We start from the raw sequence: 19,967 nt of genomic DNA, 5'->3' as shown, positions 1-19,967 counted from the left end.
TTTTGCCATATGTAAAAGTAAAATTTATGACAATAGCGCAAAAGATGGGAAGGATAAATTGAGAATATATTGTTACAAGGTACTTACATATAAAATGCCATAAAATCCTGCTGACTAAATTTTTAAGTAGTTTAATAACCCCTACAATTTTTATGGGACAAATTAGGCAATAAATATCAAAACTCTTGTTTAAAAGTAAGTAAATAAAAGTATATTTTAAAATGTAGGGCAATAATTCTAAGCCTACTTAAACCTGTTTGAACCAATGCATAGATAATAAGATGAGAGGCTGGGGATAAAAATGGAATATTGAATGATACTCAATTAATTCAAAGAAGGAAGAAAAAATTTTAAACACGAAAATAGAAAAGAGCTACAAAGATGGTATATTTTAATACAACAGTATTATCAATTACATTCAATATAATTGGTCTAAATATACCACTTGCAAGATTGTCAGAGAAATAAACAAATCCACAATTATAAATGAAGACTTCAACATTCACTTTGTATTCAATTTGCAGTAATTGATAGAGTAAGTACAGAGAAAATCAGTAAGGATATGGAAAATTTGAAAACCACTATCAACTTGTCCAAATTGACATTTGTAGAATATTTTATCCCAAAACAGTAGAATTGATATTATTTTCAAGTGTGTATGAAACAATTACCAAGATATCTCAAATCATCAGCTGTAAAACAAAACTTGAACCTTTCATAAGTTAGAATTATACAAAATATGATCTCATATCACAGTGAAATCTATGAAAAGAGTAAAATCAATTTGAAAAAAAAGTATCTGGAAAATATCCCATAGATCAAGAGGAGATCACAAGGAAATTGGACAATACTTTGAACTGAATGAAAATGAAAATGCAATATATCAAAATTTGTGGATGCAACTAAAACAGTGACTCAAGGGAAATTTAAAACACAAAATACTTGTTTAGAAAAAAGATTTCCGATGAATGAAATAAAAAACTGGTTCTTTGAACAAATTAGCAAAATTGATAAACATATAGCTTAACCAACCAAGGAAAATAGAGAGATGACATAAACTATAAATATCAGGAATTCAAGAGGGGAACATAACTACAGATTTCATAGACATTAAAAAGATAATAACAAAATACTATAATCAACTCTATGGCCATAAGTTTGATGAGTTAGGTGAAATGGATAAATTCCTTCAAAAAATACCAACTATAAAGCTCAATCAATAAGAAAAATGTAACATTAATAATACTTGATCTATTAAAGAATTGAATATGTAGTAAATACTTTCCATAAAGAAAACACCAGGCCCAGTGCTTGCTAAAGACTGAGGTTTGAAGAGAGGTTGACTACGAAGAGGCCAGGGGGAACTTTTGTGGGTGATGATACTGTCCTATACACTGATCATGATGGTGGTTACAGACTGTATATCAAAATTCTAAGAGCTATGTGCTATAAATCACACCAATGTTTTTGTAGGTCAGTCTCCTAAGACAATAGAAATAAAATAAAAAAATAAGCAAATGGGACCTAATCAAACTTATAAGCTTTTGTACAGCAAGGGAAACCATAAACAAAATGAAAAGACAACTTACAGACTGGGAGGAAATATTTACAAATGATGTAACTGACAAGGGCTTAATTTCCAAAAATACAATTCAACAACAACAAAAAAAACAAACAACTCAATAGAAAACCAGGCAGAAAACCTAAATAGACATTTCTCCAAAGAAGACATACAGATGGCCAACAGGCACATGAAAAGATGTTCACTATCACTAATTATTAGAAAATGCAAATCAAACCAGCAATGAAGTACCACCTCACCCTGGTCACAATGGCCATCTTTATAAAGTTTACAAATAACAAATGCTCAAGAGAATGTGAAGAAAAGGGAACACTCCCACACTGTTGGTGGGAATATAAGTTGGTTGCAGCCACTATGGAAAACAGTTTGGAGCTTCCTCAAAAAACTAAAAATAGAGTGAATTCAGCAATCCTGCTGCTGCTAAGTCACTTCAGTCGTGTCCGACTCTGTGCGACCCCACAAACAGGAGCCCACCAGGCTCCCCCGTCCCTGGGATTCTCCAGGCAAGAACACTGGAGTGGGTTGCCATTTCCTTCTCCAATGCATGAAAGTGAAAAGTGAAAGTGAAGTCGCTCAGTCGTGTCTGACTCTTAGCGACCCCATGGACTGCAGCCTACTAGGCTCCTCCATCCATGGGATTTTCCAGGCAAGAGTACTGGAGAGGGGTGCCATCAGCAATTCTACTCCTGAGCATGTATCTGGACAAAGCTATAATTCAAAAAGATGTATTCACCGCTCTGTTCAGAGCTGCACTATTCATAATAGCCAAGACATGGAAACAACCTAAATGTCCATTGACAGAGGAATGGATGAAGAGGATGTGGTGCATATACACGAGGAAGGAAATGGAAGCATTAGTTGCTCAGTTATGTCCAACTCTTTGTGGCCCCATGGACTGCCAGGCTCCTCTGTCCTTGGAATTCTCCAGGCAAGAATACTAGAAGGAGTTGCCATTCCCTTCTCCAGGAGATCTTCCCAATCCAGGGATCGAACCCCAATCTTCTGCATTGCAGCCAGATTCTTTACCAGACAAGAGCCACCAGACAAGCCCACATATACACAATGAAGTACTGCTCAGCCATAAAAGAATGAAATGATACTACTCGTGGAAACATGCTGCTAAGTGGCTTCAGTCGTGTCCGACTCTGTGCGACCCCACAGACGGCAGCCCACCAGGCTCCTCCGTCCCTGGGATTCTCCAGGCAAGAACAGTGGAGTGGGTTGCCATTTCCTTCTCCAATGCATGAAAGGGAAAAGGGAAAGTGATACGACTCTTAGCGACCCCACGGACTGCAGGCTACTAGACTCCTCCATCCATGGGATTTTTCAGGCAAGAGTACTGGAGTGGGGTGCCAGTGCCTTCTCAGCACGGAAACATGGATGGACCTAAAGATTATTACACGAAGTGAAGTAAGTCAGAAAGAGAAAGAAAAATATCATGTGATATCACTTATATGTGGAATCTAAAATAGGACACAAATGAACCTGTCTACAAAACAGAAAATAGACTCTTGGACATAGAGAGCAGACTTATTGCCAAGGGGAAGGGGGAGTGGGGGAGGGATGGAGTGGCAGTTTGGGATTAGCAGATGCAAACTATAATAGTATATATAGAATGGATAAACAGCAAGGTTCTACTGTATAGCACAGGGAACTATATTCAATATCTTGTGATAAACCATAATAGAAAAAATATTAGAATGTATGTGTGTGTGTGTATATATAGAGAGAACTGAATCACTTTGCTGTACAGCAGAAATTAACAAAACATTGTAAAGCAACTATACTTGAATTTTAAAAAAAGAGCTCTATGCTTAAAGAGGTGAATTTTACTATAGGTACACAGTACATTAATGAAAATGAAAACTAATTTTTAAGATATTTATTTATTGGCTGTGCTGGGTCTTCCCTGCTGTGTGCAAGTTTTCTCTAGCTGTGGCAAGTGGGAGCTACTCGTCATTGTGGTCCGCGAGTTTCTCATTGCAGTGGCTTCTCTTGTGTGGAGCACAGGCTGTGGGCATACAGGCTTCAGTACTTGTGGTACACAGGCTCAGTAGTTGTGGAACATGGGTTTAGTTGTTCTGTGGCATGTGGAATCTTCCTGGACCAGGAATCAAACCTGTGTCTCCTGTATTGGTAGGCAGATTCTTATCCACTGTACCACCAGGGAAGTCTGGAAAATAAATTTTTTAAAAACCTGTGATTTCATAATAGTATTGTCTTCAAAAACTATCAGTAAATATTTAGTAATGCAGTGTAGTCTGATTGTTTTGGATAGTCAAGCATAAGATTTTAGAACAGACTTCTTGTAGATCCATGATTCCTATGGAGAAAACAAAACCAGTAATAGGATAAAGCATGGCTGTTTTTCAACATTCTGTTGTACATGTGCTAAGCTTGAGTCACCTCAGTGAATATTGATGAGCTGCTTGTATAAATGATGCTGTATGTTTCTTACCCAAAAATTATGTTCTATGTTTCATGCTGTCATTTTAACGTAGGAGCCTTTTAATACATATGTAGGATCACTATTTTTCTGTATCACAAAGAAAACTAGAGAAAAAAATCTTGTGTTCCTCTTAATGCTTATAAAATTGCTGCATTCCAAAAAAATTTGAGTGCATGTTGTAGAAAAAAAATCTAAAATTATCTGAGAAGAAATTGAAGCCATTTCTCCTATAAAAATCAAAGTAGGATTTTTAAATAATGAAGAAATGGATTTATTCACTATTATATTGTCTGTATTTGCATGAATACAATGTATCAAAAATAGAAAAATTACTCTTTCATTTAATGTTCAGGCATATACTAGTTGTATTACCTTTTTATTAATGTTAATTCTAATTTACAAGTAAAAAGGTCATTTGGAATCAAAAAGTGAAATCTATTGAACTGTTAAAAACTGAGTGAATAGAAATGTTTAATGGCAGGAAGAAGAAAAAAAAACTGAAGTGTGAAGAAAGAGAAACAAGGCACAAAGGAGAAGCTATTTCTTTCCTTTCTCACACACACTTCCAGCCTCGTTGCCCACTCCTGGGCTTAGTAAGCAGCACTGAGAATGCTAGTTGAGTCCTGGCTTCACTGAGAAATTCATCGAAGACTCTTTACTTCCTATCCACTCCCTGCTGAACTATCTCCTGCCCAACTTCCTTTAAGAAAGACAGAGAAACAGAAAACTTTCCTAAACACACTTAAGAAATGGGCAAAGGTCTAAGGGGAAAGATTTTCTAACTGCCAACATCAACAAAAGAAATGCTTCAGTGCACCTCTTTGCTCATGGACCTTGTTCATTTCTTCCTCCTTGAAATCCCCCTCAGTTTTTTAGTTTTTCAAAAATTTTTCTTCTGTGACACTGAACTCTTTCAGTTCCTCTCCTGCCTTTTTGACTTGTCCTTTGTTGTCTCTTGTTAGGGGTTCCTAAGTACTGAGTTCCTTCCTTAATTAATGGTGTTCCCTGTGATTTCATTCATCCATTCATTCATTTTAGAAATACTTATCAAAAATCTGTTATGTACTAGGCACTGCAAATACAGCAGTCAACGTTGCTCTTGAAAAGGGACAGTGTAAAATACAAATGCACTCATAATCCATTCTGAACAGCCCACCTATTCTTCCTGCAATAATCATCTGCTTTTGTAGTGGCATCCACATTTCTGTGATGTTGGTTCACCCATTTATGCCACCGGCTCAGATTCAGAGTTACCAACCCACTGAACCACCATCCAGAGCATCGTGATTTAGAGTGTGGATCCTGGAGCTGCGCTGATTGTGCCCCGATTCTGATTACACTCCTTACTAAGTGCTTGGCCTTAATTGTTCTGTGCCTCAGTCCCCCTGTGTGTTAAAGGAGACAACGATAGTGCTCACCTGACTTGGTTGTTCTGAAGACTAAGGGAGTTAATAAATATAAAGTTTATAAAGCAGTAAGACCTCAATAAATGTTAACTATTTTCACCAATTGAATTTCACAAATGAACTTCAAACTCACAAGGTCTGCAGTCAGATTTGCTCTGTTTATTGTTCTTTCTAGTCACCCACTTTAGAAACCCAGGCGTCATCTCTGTCTCTTTCCATTCCCTATCCCCACACATTTAATAAACCATCCTCTCAGGTCCTGCAACAGTGACCTCCTATTTCTGTGGTTCGGGATTTCAGCATCTCTTCCAGGCCCTGCTTCTTGTTTCTTTGTTTCTTTCCCACCTATTCAGTGTCAGAGGAACTGGGTAATGACACTTCACTTCATTAACATTCCAAGTACAATTTCCAAACTGGTGGCCAGAGGGCCAACTCAGCAGGCTAATATTTTGGGGCTAGCCAGAAATATTAAAAAATAAAATTTGATGTCATCATGCAAGGCATACACTCCCTAGGTCAGCTTCAATCTCCTCTATTCATAAGGCTTTACACGCATTTACATCACGTTTGTTCTGATGCCCAGGCAGTTGGGTTTCTGACCTCTAACATGAAGGGTGATAGGCCCACACTCCGTAATATACCAGCTTTTCACTTACCAGAACTTCCCCTCCCACCACTCATTCTCTCTAAGCTTATGCTCCTGACATTTCTTACCTCCCTGCCTTTGTTCACGCCCTCTATTCTGCCAGGTTTGTCCTCCCAACTCTGCTTGTTGAAACTGTTGTTTCAAGATCTTTTTCCAATTCTCTACCCCCATGAGGCCATTTCACATCCATCTAATTTGGCAGTCATCTGCTGCTCAAGCTATTAGCTATTTAATCACAGAGGATTTGGCCAAAACCTATGAAAATTCTCCTTATAAACCTGCAGATATGCAGGCTTCACACCTGCTGAACTCCCTCTTGATCCAGAGGTTAAAAATCCCTTCTAAATGCAATCTCTCTCTCTCTCATATGAATCTTCCAATGTGGGTGATATTTCCCTTAAGCAGTTTGCAGATTCTACATTGATTTATAGCTTGTTTTTGTGCTCTCCTAACTACCACCACTCCTTCACACCGCAGCCCACCCATGCACACAGTTATCATCAAACATGCTTGGTTTTTAATTACTGAATTGAACTGAATTATTTATAAAGTCTGGATACCAGTCTGTGAACTGACTAAGCAGTCACTATTTTATAAAAATTGCATTGCTTGTAAGATCAGAGAAATTTATTATTTTATATTATACAAGGGACAAACACACCTTTCTGGTAATGTTTGGTTGCCACACTGTTTTCTCTGCTATAATTGCCCTTGGACATTTATTTCTTTTGAGTTATTTATGACAGCCATGTCTTAGTAACCCAAAAACATGTGGAAAGAATTGAGTAATTTAGCTTTCATTTTAGGTCCAAATAAGAATTTTGAATTTGGAAAACAAAACATCTGACCTTTTAAATTTTTATTTATTTATCTACCTATCTATTTTCAGTGACATAACTTTCATTTGTTTACATCAGACCACTCTTACTGACCAGTTTTATCTGCCGTTGGTATTTGGAGTGCCAGGGGCTCTGCTGCATCTTTTTAACATGCTTGCAGGGCACGTTCATGGTTGATCAGGTCCTTCTGTTCTCCCACTTGTGTTATTTTGTGTGGTGGACATTGTCCTAAACAGATTATGTGTGTTTGTTTAATCATTGCAGCAATCTTATGAGCATTATTATTATTCCCACTTGACAGAGAGATTAAGGAATGGGTGAGCTTACAGACACAAAAGGTTAAGGAACTTGCCCTGAGTCACAGTGAAGAAGGTTGTGAGAACCAGAATCCGAGCCCAAGTCCTTGCTCTACACACTAACGCAACAATCACCCTGACTGGCCGGCCATTGTACTCAGGGTTGTCAGCCAGCCCAATGGTGGCCCTGACTAGGGTACAACAGACTCTTTTTACCATTCTGAGATGTTTCTAGAGCTCTACGGACAGAGAAGAGATGAGAACCACTGGGGTTAAGTATATAGGTACAGCATTTCATTTAAAAGCTAGGCAGCCTCCCACCCTGGCTGCTCCGCCACTTTGGTGTTAGTAAAATGTCACAGTGCCGCCCATGAAGGAATTACTTAATGGGAGGAACCCGAAGAACTGTGCTCTGAGCTGCCAAGAAATGAATCAGGAGGAAGGGAACAGAATGGAGGCAAAAACATCTCTCTGGAATGAGAGGGGAATCCTTTTTTTGTTTTGAAAAATTTCAGAGCTTTTCTAAACTTCAAGGTCTTAAAGCAGACTGTGAGTACTAAAAGAGTTTGTTAGATTATAATATAAAAATGAAACCCACTAAGAACTGTCCACTTGCCCCTTTTTCCCACAATTAGATGACTTGGTTGCAAAAGAGTACCATGAGATTTATACATTTGGTGGGGTTTCTGGTTTTTTAAAAAAGAGTTTCTCTCCATCTACAGTTTGCTTAAGTATTTCATCTTTGCATGAATAAGAAGGTAATGGGTGAAATTCGCATTGATGTTAATTAACATCCTGGTACATATGTGTGGCCAGATGTTCATTGTACAAGCCTGAAAGGCAAATATAGTCACTCGGATCTGGCCCAACATATGAAAAAGGGATCGAACAAAATGAACTGAAAGTGGCATGATCTCAGCTTCCTCACTGCTCACTAAGAAGAGAAGAGAAAAAACAGGAATGATAGGAGAAGCTGTGGTAACATTTTGGAATCATTTTTCAACTCTTCTAAAGAAGCAGGATAAAATTAAAGTACTCCAAAGAATAACTGAAATGTGTTTCCAATTTGTTTCCTCCTATTCCACTCTTAACCCCATTCTTTTAAAATTCATCCCATTATTAGCATTCTCTGGTCACTGTTTTATCTATTGATTTTCCTTTGACCAGATAAAGCCAAGAAATTGATGTGTGAATTCCTTACAGACATAAGTTAAAGATGCCAAAAGAATAGTGGTACTTTGGAAAGTATTCAGACTCTTTTAAAAGATGATGCATTGACAGAAAGAAGGAAGGGAGGGAGGGAGAAATGGGAGGGAAGGAAAGGAAAAAGCAAAACCCTTTATTCATCCTACTATTGGGGGACCAAAAATACACACCCTAGAAGTTGAGAATTACGTTTTAGTAGATGGACATACTGAAGACTCGAGCCTGGGAGGCAGGCTCTCAGATAGCTCTGAGATGTAAGGGAGGAGCCAGGATATATAGGAGTTTTGCAAAAACAAGCCAGGTAGTTTTACATCAAAAGATTTATGCTAACTAAAGAAAAAACAAACGTCTCAAGTTAATGAGGTTGGTGCTTTCCTATGTGTGGAAAGATTGAAATGCTTCGGTCTTATTGAAATGATTCCTTTGATAGGCACCGTAACTATCTAGGGCCAGTATCCTGTTTTTCTCCAGGCGGAAACCCCTTGAGGTAAACAGTCTGGGATGACTGCAGACAAGAAATTGATGTGTGAGTTCCTTATAGCCAAAAGTCAAAGATGGCAAATGAATAGTGGTACTTTGGAAAGTAGCATCCTTGGTTTCCTTACGCGGCAGACAGTATTCTTCGTCCACACTATGAAGGAATATTGTGAGGTATCTGCACAGCGATGTCGGGAGAAAGAGCCAGGACTGAAGTCAGAGGAAGTTATTCTGTCATCTTGCAAATCAATTCCCCTTTAGGGATCTCAGTTTCCTTAATTTTGAAACAAGGTTGAACTAGCTGTTCTCTAAGGTTTTTACATTCTCCTTTTTGCAATTAGTCGCTTTCCTACTGGCAAGCATTTTTATTCCCACTTGGTAACAAAGAAAACAAGACATCAGGAAGTTAAGTGGTATGGACCACCCACTGTGGAAGTGTATGGGCCAAAGAGCACATTTCTGAGCAGGAGGCTATCTTGAGCTGCTAAGACTCAATTCTTTATTTTCCATCCTCAGTAACAAAAATTTCACCTTGAGGGCAGAAACAAAAATTGAGTTAGAGCTCCTAGTAATTAAATTTCCTGCAGCAACTCAGAATATAAATCAACCACTAAATGGATGCATGAGAGTTGCTCAGTGTTGCAACTTCTTTTGTCTTTGTCAAGAAAATTAAAGAAATACGGGTTCACATTTTTATAAAATCATGAAAACAACAAGCCAGACATCCATAAATGATAGATTGAGCTGTGGTTAAGCTCACTTGGATTAATTATTCTGAGTTACAGCGAAGAACGATGCTAATGCATCCCTTATTCTGCTGACAACAGCATCCATCAGCTGCCTGCTTTGGCTTCTGTGTCACCAATAAAATCCACTAAACCAAGCCTGTCTCCCTTTATACTGCCTCTCATCCCCTAAGTAGGAAGGGTTTCTTTTTTTTTTTTTCCTCTCTGCATTTCCCTTCATAACTCCTTCCCACTAACTTGGAGAAAATAAAGGAAAAAGAAGATTTTCTGGTACAATTACATTTCCCCTAATTCTTATTTTGCTTTGAAATGGAGACTATGAATATAAGTAGAAATTCTAAGGCAGAAAAAAAAGAGCACATGCTCATTAACAGTAGGACTTAACCCTCACCTGAAGGAACTTCTGGTCCCTCTTTGTGAGCAATTCTTCCCAACGATGAAATATTAAACAAAACTTTCAGATTCCCTGCTCACTACCTGTGTGTTTGGACATTTCCCTTAATCTCTCCAAACCTTAGTTTTCTTACCTGTGCAATGAGTTGTTGTGAAATTTAAATGAATGCAGACTTGTGAAGGGTTCCCTGGTGGCTCTGCAGTAAAGAATCTGCCTGCAATGCAGGAGATTCATGTTTGATCCCTGGGTCGGGAAGATCCCCGGAAAAAGGAAATGGCAACCCACTCCAGTGTTCTTGCCTGGGAAATCCCATGGACGGAGGAGCCTGGCAGGCTATACAGTCTATGGGGTCACAAAAGAGTCAGATACGACTTAGCAACTAACCAACAACAACAAGAAGACTTTAGAGCATTTAGAACAGTGTCTGAAGCATAGTAAGCACTCTAGTAAACTAGTATTACTTCTGTTATTTCTCCCTAAGCAGTGAGTATCTGCTGGATTGTCTCAAACTCAAACACTTCAGAAAAAGAATCTTTTTTACCAGCAAACAAAAACAAATCATTAGAACCTATGGGAAAACTCCAATAAATTTGGAATGGTAGAACTAAATTTTGTGTTGCTTACATTGTTAAACTGCAAATAAAATTTACTCATGGATCCTAAAAAATGAAAGAAAAAAACACTTCAGCAGGGCCTCCCATAATATCCTAGTGCAAGGGACATAAGAGAACCGTTGATGTAATTCAAGTTGTAAATAAAATCATTACCCTTAGAAGAGATTTTTGACAGGGTGTTCCAGGTTGTTTGAGGCCCTAAACCTTTCTGATCTCTATGGGTCGATCACTAACACATTCCTACTTTGTGGAAAAGAGAATCAGTCTCCTCCTAAGAATAACTGTCGTCCAAAGAATCATTAGCTGATACATCTCCAGCTTTTTCAAGGTAGTTTTACTCAAACAGTTGGGCCATTCAATTAACCATCAGTTGTGTGATTGAACTGAAAAGCCAGGGCAGCCCATCAGAGTACCTCCACTGATCAGTCAAAGAATCTCTCAGTTTAACTTTTTGTTCCTTTGATAATCTGGACATAAAAGCTCTTCAGAAGCCTAATCTTTGTTATTTTCCCCTCTGCCAGCATTTTATTTTATACCTGTCCTGAATTTTGGCTCTGACTGAAAGATCTCCAAAACAAAAGCCAATTTCTTTTTTTCCCCATCTTCACTTGATACCAGCTTAAATCAAATACATATATTTAGAAATGGGTTTGAGTCATTCTAAGATTGAGAGGACGATAGAAGTCAAGTTCTCTTTATATCCCTAGAGGGCAAATCTTGGCTTGTTTCATTGCCTTTGGATTCTGAAGCTGTAATGTAGTCACAGCAAAATGATGTCAGACATTGCAGAGAAAAGCTCACAAAAAGCAGCTTACACAACAGGGGGAAAGGAACACTTAATCTTTGTTTAGCATGCAGTCACTGGAAATATTAGCTGCTAGAGGAAATCTAAGTAGAGTGCACAGAGGGACAGTGACCTCTTGCATGTTGATGATGGTAAATGGTACATAAGGGGAGCCCTGGGGATGATAAATGCTGACAATGTTTATAAATACACTTCCCTCTATCTGATCATACCTAAAGGGACAAACATTATTCATAATTATGACACCATTAAAATAAGCATTTTTATTTTTTGCTTCCAGATTTTACTTTAGCTTTTAAAGAATTACTTCATTAGATTTCCAGATTGAAATGTGTGATAGTATGCATTCCAACATAAGGTACATAACAGATTTCAGCAACACTGAAAATTTTCAAAAGCGCCCCTTGACTTTAGGCTTTAAGGGTGAAGCCTCTTCCTCAAGTGCAGCCTTTCTTTATGCCTTTGTGCATGCTCATCACTAAGTCGTGTCCAACATACCCTTATATACAGCCATTATTGCCTTCCTTCATTTATTCATTCCCCCTAAATGCTTCCTGCTTTGCTTCCTGGGCCACTTCCTGTTTCAGCTGAAACTGTGTTGACTATCCGGTACTCCCTCCACAGTGTGACTTAGGATAGAACAGCAGCCAACACACACTGAATGCTGGGCACTGTGCTTGCTGCAGTAACTTGTCTGCTTACAGCACTCATAACCCTGTGATGTGCATGTTCTGGAGATAAGGAGGTGTCATTGCCCTCAAGCCAAAAACCAGCCTGCATGCTGGAGACGAGCAAGTTGCTTGTTTCAAGGAGATAGAGTGATACTGTGGCCACTTGCAGGGTGTAAGGAAGATGAATTTAGGAAAGACTGTAAGTCTTATGGGGTTTGGACCTTGTACAAGGTTTTGCAGGGGAGGGTATAAGGAAGCAGGGAATAGGGTATAAGGAAGCTCGGGATTGGATGCTATTGGAAATAGAGCAATTTGGTGATTAGGTGTTTTAATAAGCCATCAGTTATGGAGGGGGATGACTTAAGGTTGAAATTGTGATTGGTAAAGAAGCAACTGTCACCTATATCAACTAGGATGGGGCTCTTCGGTCATTTCTGTGCTTGGACAATGCTCATGTTTTGTCAGTGTTCACACAGGATTACAGAGAGGTCTTTTTTTTTCTTTTTCTGTCTCAATTACATTCTGGACGTCCACGCATGCTCAGTTGCTTAGTTGTGTCCAACTGCCTGCAACTCTATGGATGGTAGCCCACCAGGCTCCTCCGTCCCAGGCAAGCATACTGGGGTGGGTTGCCATTTCATCCTCCAGAGGATCTTCCCGGCCCAGGGATTGAACCTGCATCTCCTGCATTGGCAGGCGAATTCTTTACCTCTGTACTACATGGGAAGCCCTGCATCTAGACAGTCAATAGCAATCTTTGGCACATTGGCTTGCAGATGCATCACACTGTGATTTCTTTGTTGCAAGATCCTATTGGTCTCTTACTCTTGAAGGTGAAAGTCACTCAATCGTGTCCGACTCTTTGTTGACCCCATGGACTATACAGTCCATGGAATTCTCCAGGCCAGAATACTGGAGTAGGTAGCTGTTCTGTTCTCCAGGGGATCTTCCCAACTCAGGGATCAAATCAGGTCTCCTGCATTGCAGGCGGATTCTTTACCAGCTGAGCCACATGGGAAACCCAAGAATACTGGATTGGGTAGCCTATCCCTTCTCCAGCAGATCTTCCCAACCCAGAAATCAAACCAGAGTCTCCTGCATTGCAGGTGGATTCTTTACCAGCTGAGGCTACCAGGGTAGCCCCTCTTACTCTTGAGGCTTGTGTAGTCTTAATAAGAATAATAATTGCTAACATATTTTAAGTGGTTACCATGTGATAGGTACTATTCTAAGCCCATGAAAACATATTAACCATGTTATGTATCATAGCAATTGTATGAAATAAATAATATTATCTCCTTTTTATGCAAGAAGAAAATTATGGTGAGAGATTAAGTATCTTGTCCAAAGTCATACAATCAGAAAGTTGTTGGGCTGGAACTTAATTCCAGGCAGTCCGACTCCAGAATCCATGATCTAAACCATTTTGTTGTGCTGCCACTAAAAGCCGATCTTTATATTGCTGCATTATCTAAGGATTCATACCAAAAAATTTAATATTGAAGAAAAGAATCTGAAGAGCTGATATAAAACGTGTTGATGAATATGGAAAAATTATCCATAAGAGTCCAAATCCACCTTGCAATGTAAGAGACACCAGTTCAATCCCTGGTCCAGGAAGATCCCACATGCTTCAGAGCAACTAAACCTGTGCTCCACAACTACTGTGCCTGTGCCTAGAGCCTGCGAGCTGCATCTACTGAAGCCGGCATGCCTTAGAGTCTGTGCTCTGCAACAAGAGAAGCCACTGCCATGGGAAGCCTGATCGCAGTTACAAAGAGTAAGCCCTGCTCACTGCAACTAAGGAAAGCCCACGTGCAGCAATGAAGATTCACCACAGCCAAAAAAATAAATAAATGTATCTTTTTTAAAAAGAGCTCAAATGCAAAAACAGGCAAAACTTCTCAAATATCTAAGCATTTTAATGACACATCATTTATGTATACCATAATATGACTATATCTATGTACTTACAGATGCAGTATATATACATATATATTGTGTGTGTGTGTACATACACATATATAGTTGTTATAGTATAGCAACTACAAGAAAAAAAAATCACTATTTCTGCATTCTTGTGCATTTTTTTGTCTGAGAATAACACCATCACATGTACATAGCATTGATGCTCTCGATTTTAATTTCACAGATGAAAGAACTCGGTGTCATCTTCTACAACTGCAGCTGCCTGGTCCTAGATTTACAAAGGATATTTGCTTTATATAGTTCATTAAAATTCAAGAGCAGAGTACCTCAGACCTGGTCCAAGAGACTTTATGGAGTCTATGACAATGAAAAGAAATTGCAGCTTCAGTTGAACGAAACCAAATCTCAAGCATTTGTGTCGGTGAGTTTTGCTCTTTTTTTCTCCTCCTCCTCCCCTCCTTCCTCCAAAAGCCCTTTATTAAGTTGTAATGTTTGAGTGCAATCTTATGTTGGGCAAAAATGAATTCAACCAGTCTATCCTGACATATCCCTGGAAGAGTTAAAATATATCCATTCTTATACTCAAGCACATGCTGTCCCTAGTTACAATAACAATACCTGTTAATAATCATTCCTAGTTTCAGATACTTTGTGTTATCTGATTGGATCCCCACCATCACCGGTTAGGTAGACCCAAGATTATGACTGTGTTTCAAATGAAGATAGTGAAGTTTATCTACTAGCACAAAGACCATCAGATGGCAGGTGCCAAGAGAAACGCAAGCACCCAGGTCTTCTGACACCAGATGCTAATTTCAGTGCCTTTCACCAATGATTTTCAGACTCGATTTTAGCAATATAACCCTCTGAGGAAACCCTGCTGTGTAAAACAGACAAAAGCAGAGCTACTGTATTTGATTGGGGCTAGAGGGCAAGAGGCCCTTCCAAAAGGCCAGGGCACAGTTTCCAGGCCTCTGACTACACTTGGAAGCCACCACCTGGATGCCCACATACCACAGCTGTCCCCACAGTATTGCTGACAGTGGGCAATGTAAATATCTGAGCCTGCAGTCCTGGTCTTCAAACTTTAAAGCATCTAAGAATCAGACAGGGAACCTGATTGAAATGCAAACTTAAGGGACTTGCCTGGTGGCACAGAGGAACACAGGTTCAGTCTCTGGTCTGGGAAGATTCCGCATGTCACGGAGCAACTAAGCCTGTGCTCTAGAGCCTGGGAGCCACAACTACTGAAGCCCAAATGCCTTAGTACCTGTGCTTCACAATAAAAGAGGCCACCGCAATGAGAATCCTGCACACTGCAAGGAAGGGTAGCCTCTGCTCTCTGCAACTAGAGAAAGCCTGAGCAGCAATGAAGACCCAGCACAACCAAAAACTAAAACTAAATAAATAAGTTGTATTATTGTTATTCAGCTGCTGTTGTGTTTGTCTCTTTATGACTCCATGGACTGCAGCACACCAGGCTCTTCTGTCCTCTACCATCTCCTAGAGTTTGTTCACATTCATGTCCACTGAGTTGCTGATGCTATCTAACCATCTCATACTCTGTCGCTCCCTTCTCCTTTTGCCTTCAGTTTTTCCCAGCATCAGGGTCTTTTCCAATGAGTTGGCTCTTCTCATCAAGTAGCCAAAGCACTGGAGCTTCAGATTCAGCATCAGTCCTTCCAATGAATATTCAAGGTTGATTTCCTTTAGGACTGACTGGTTTGACCTCCCTGCAGTCCAAGGGACTTTCAAGAGTCTTCTCTAGCATCACAATTCGAAAGCATCAATTCTTTGACTCTTTAAGGTCCAACTCTCATATCCATACATGACTATTGGAAAAAAACATAGCTTTGACGATATGGACCTTTGTTGGCAAAGTGCTGACTCTGCATTTAATATGCTGTCTAAATTTGTCATAGCTTTTCTTCCAAGGAGCAAGCATCTTTTAATTTCATGGCTGCAGTCACCATCCACAGTAATTTTGGAGCCCAAGAAAAGAAAATCCATCACTGTTTCCATTTTTTTTTCCCCTTCTATTTGCCATGAAGTGATGGGACTGGATGCCATGATCTTAGGTTTGGGGTTTGTTTTTTTTTTATAAGTAAGTAAAAAGTACAAACTTATAGTTCCCCCACCCTCACCAGGATCTGATCCACTGGACCTGGGTGAAACCTTAGAATTTTGATTTGAATCAGGTTTCTGAATTGATCCTGCTGCTCAGGTAAACTTCTCGGTACCGTTCTCCCAATTTAATATGGCTGTTTCTTCACTGTCTTACAAGTTGCCAACAAATTTTATGTCACTGAAAAGGTTTTCATAGAAGAGGAAATAGTAGCTCTTTTGCCCATTAAAATGAAAGCACTTTCTGAAAATTTAGAAGTGTTGCGATAGAGAGAAAATTGAAGTTGCTTGTCTTAAATAAATTCATGTAAGTGTGAATAACATAAAATAATAGACTATGGAAGATTTCCATCAAATAGAACTAAAAAGCTCCCTTTTTTGGTATGCATACAGGTCAAACAATGCAGCAGCATATAGCATATCATCTAAGGCATTTTAGTAATAAATTTATTGCATATATTCAATTTTGTTTCCTCATTAGACAACCCTGTAAAACAAGAAAATCAGATATTATTCTCAATTTGTAGATTAGTTGCAATAGGAAATTTTCCAAGGAACCCTTAATCCAGATTAATGGCAACATTAATGGTAACCTGAAACCCCAAGGGTCCAGCAGAACAGCTGGAAGCAGCAAGAAGCAGGTGAATTATAAGCATATTTCAGATAATTGCTGGATTTTGAATTTACAGTTTGAATCTTAGAGATGAATGAATATGGTTGTTGCATAAATTTAAATTCTGACCCTTAAAAAATTGGGGGAGTTCTCCTTTGTTTATCCCAAAGTTAATACATCTACTTCAGAGAGAGGGCCCAGGCCTTTAGTAAAATCTATGGAAATGCAAGGGCTTTGTTATATTCCTCGTTCTAAGTCACTTCAGTCCTGTCTGACTCTTTGTGATGCTAAGAACTGTGTAGCCCACCAGGCTTCTCTGTACATGGAATTCTCCAGGCAGAATACCAGACTGGGTTGCCATACCCTTCTCCAGGGATCTTCCCAACCCAGGGATTGAACCCTCTTCTCCTGCAACTCCTGCATTGAAGGCAGTTTCTTTACCTCTGAGCCACTGAGGAAGCCCAGTGCTACAAAATAGGTTGCGCTTTCTTAACAGTTCTTTCCTTAAGCTATGATCTTTTAAACCATGCGGCACCTTTGTTTTCTATTTTTATTTAATTATTTTAAATTATTATTTTATTTTCCATTTAATATTAATATCTCAAGCCTACCTTTGAATTTCAGTTCACTAGATATTAATTCAACACCATTTTTTACAGAGGAATCAAATCTTACAGACTTAAGATAAATAAAAGTTATAAAACCCCCAATATTAGAATTGGTATCATTTGCCCAGAGTTCCTTGGTCTCACCTCTGTTACAACATTAATCACATTTTTGTAGCTATTTGTTTATTGATTATCTCTCCCACTATTTTGGGCTTCCATGGTAACTCAGATGGTAAAGAATCTGTCTGCAATGTGGGAGACCTGGGTTCAATCCCTAAGCTGGGAACTGGGTTGGGATCCCTGAGTTGTCCCTGGAGAAGGGAACAGCTACCCACTCCAGTATTTTGGCCTAGAGATTTCCATGGACTGTATAGTCCATGGGGTCAAAAAGAGTCAGACGTGACTGAGCAACTTTCACTTTCCCACTTTTTTATAAGGCTTCAAAGGTCATATCATACATTGTACTCTCTTCATCGTTGTTTCTTCCAGTACTTCCCTCAGGCCTCCCTAAAGCAGCAGTAAATTGTTGGATTGGTTCTATTAGTAATAATATCAATAAAAAGTTCCAGGATACATACAGTTTTCTGAGTATAGGTGCCAAACAAATGTCAAGGCAAATTTATTTAAGTTCAAAATATTTGTTATAAATTATCTTAAAATAGTATATTATATTTTTATAGGCTTACAGTCCCAACACTAAATTAACACACAAAATATATATTTGAGGGCTTTAAGAATTATCATTCCCAAAATTAGATTTTAGGTGATTAATAACTTAGCACACTGCTGCTAAGTCGCTTCAGTTGTGTCCGACTCTGGGCGACCCCATAGACGGCAGCCCACTAGGCTCCCCCGTCCCTGGGATTCTGCAGGCAAGAATACTGGAATGGGTTGCCATTTCCTTCTCCAATGCATGAAAGTGAAAGTGAAAGTGAAGTCGCTTAGTCGTGTCCGACTCTTAGTGACCCCATGGACTGCAGCCTACCAGGCTCCTCTGTCCATGGGATTTTCCAGGCAAGAGTACTGGAGTGATAACTTAGCATGGTTATATATAAATTGAAATAGTGATGTAGATATAAATTATTTCTAATTTTCTCATAGGACAGAAAGAGGTATTAGTTAGATTTAAGTATGTGATCTCTAATAACTTGGGGCTGAATCATTCTAATTTTCTTACATTCCCTATTGAAATCAGAAGATAGGAACAATAGACTGAGGTTTTTTGTCCTATTTATAACAACAGAGTGAGGGGTTTTTGTCCCATTTTGTAGAATGCTTTTTAGAGTTCTTAAGATAATGCATTTGATTTCCAAGATTAAGACTAGTTAGTTCAAGGTCTGTTTTTATTGATCTGGATGCTGGAAAGATTTAATTTCTTGTTGTTTATTGCTTAGTTCATTCATCCACCATTCATGTATACTGTAGTTATTTAGTCAGTGAGGGCAGACGTTGAATAGAACTTGGTGCTGCTCTGAAAAATATAATTAAATTTCCCTTTAGAATCTCAGCTATATATTTTAACTACACTTCAATAGATTTATTGAGATATAATTTATTATCATAAAATTCATCATTTTAAAATGTAAAAATCAGTGGGGTTCAGTATAGTCACAGAGCTTTACTATCATCTGTATACTTTCTAATTTTAAAATATTTTTATCACCACAAAGGAAAAAGCCATACCTGTTAGTAGTTGCTCTCCATTTCCCCTTCTCTCAGGCTCTGCTGCTGCTGCTAAGTCGCTTCAGTCGTGTCTGACTCTGTGCGACCCTATAGACGGCAGCCCACCAGGCTCCCCTGTCCCTGGGATTCTCCAGGCAAGAACACTGGAGTGGGTTGCCATTTCCTTCTCCAATGCATGAAACTAAAAAGTGAAAGTGAAGTCACTCAGTCGTGTCCGACTCTTTGCGACCCCATGGACTGCAGTCTTCCAGGCTCCTCTGTCCATGGGATTTTCTAGGCAAGAGTATTGGAGTAGGGTGCCATTGCCTTCTCTCAGGCTCTAGAAAGCACTAATCTACTTTCTGTCTCTAAGGATTTGCCTTTTTCTAGATACTTCATATAAATGAAGTACTATTGATACAATATGTAGTCTTTTGTAACTGATTTCTTTCACTTAGTATTAATAAAATGGTTTCAAAATGCATGACTCAGTTCTTTTTCCTTTTATGGCCAAATAATATTCCATTGTATGGATATATCATGTTTTGCTGTCTGTCCATCAGTTGATGGACATTTAGATGTTTTTACCTTTTGACTATTGTGAATAGTGTTCCTATGAACCTTCCTATGTACAAATTTTTATTTGAATACCTGTTCTCAGCTATTTTGAGTTTTACTTAGGAGTGGAATTGCTGGGTACTGTTGTAACTCTATCTTAAACATTTTGAGGCATTGACAAACTTTTTAAAATTGGCTGCACCATTTTGCAATTCCACCAGAAATGAATGAGGATTTCAATTTCTGCACATCTTAGTCAATACTTGCTATTTTCCGCTTTATTTTAGCCCTCTTAGTGTTTGTGAAATTTGTCTTATGGTTTTGATTTGCATATTTTAATGC

General features: G+C 38.8%; 1 protein-coding gene across 2 annotated transcripts in view; it reads left to right on the top strand.

The window, feature by feature from the left end:
- PLD5 (phospholipase D family member 5) overlaps positions 1–19,967 on the top strand; it is a 415,978-nt gene that overhangs the window by 373,243 nt on the left and 22,768 nt on the right. For both annotated transcript variants that reach the window (XM_025286004.3, XM_025286005.3), the window contains one exon: positions 14,284–14,481. In XM_025286004.3, coding sequence (XP_025141789.1) covers positions 14,284–14,481 — 198 coding nt within the window. The remainder of the gene's footprint in view (positions 1–14,283; positions 14,482–19,967) is intronic.

Source organism: Bubalus bubalis, chromosome 5 (genome assembly GCF_019923935.1).
Source record: "Bubalus bubalis isolate 160015118507 breed Murrah chromosome 5, NDDB_SH_1, whole genome shotgun sequence".
Taxonomy (NCBI): domain Eukaryota; kingdom Metazoa; phylum Chordata; class Mammalia; order Artiodactyla; family Bovidae; genus Bubalus; species Bubalus bubalis.
This window is presented reverse-complemented; position numbering and strand designations above follow the sequence as displayed.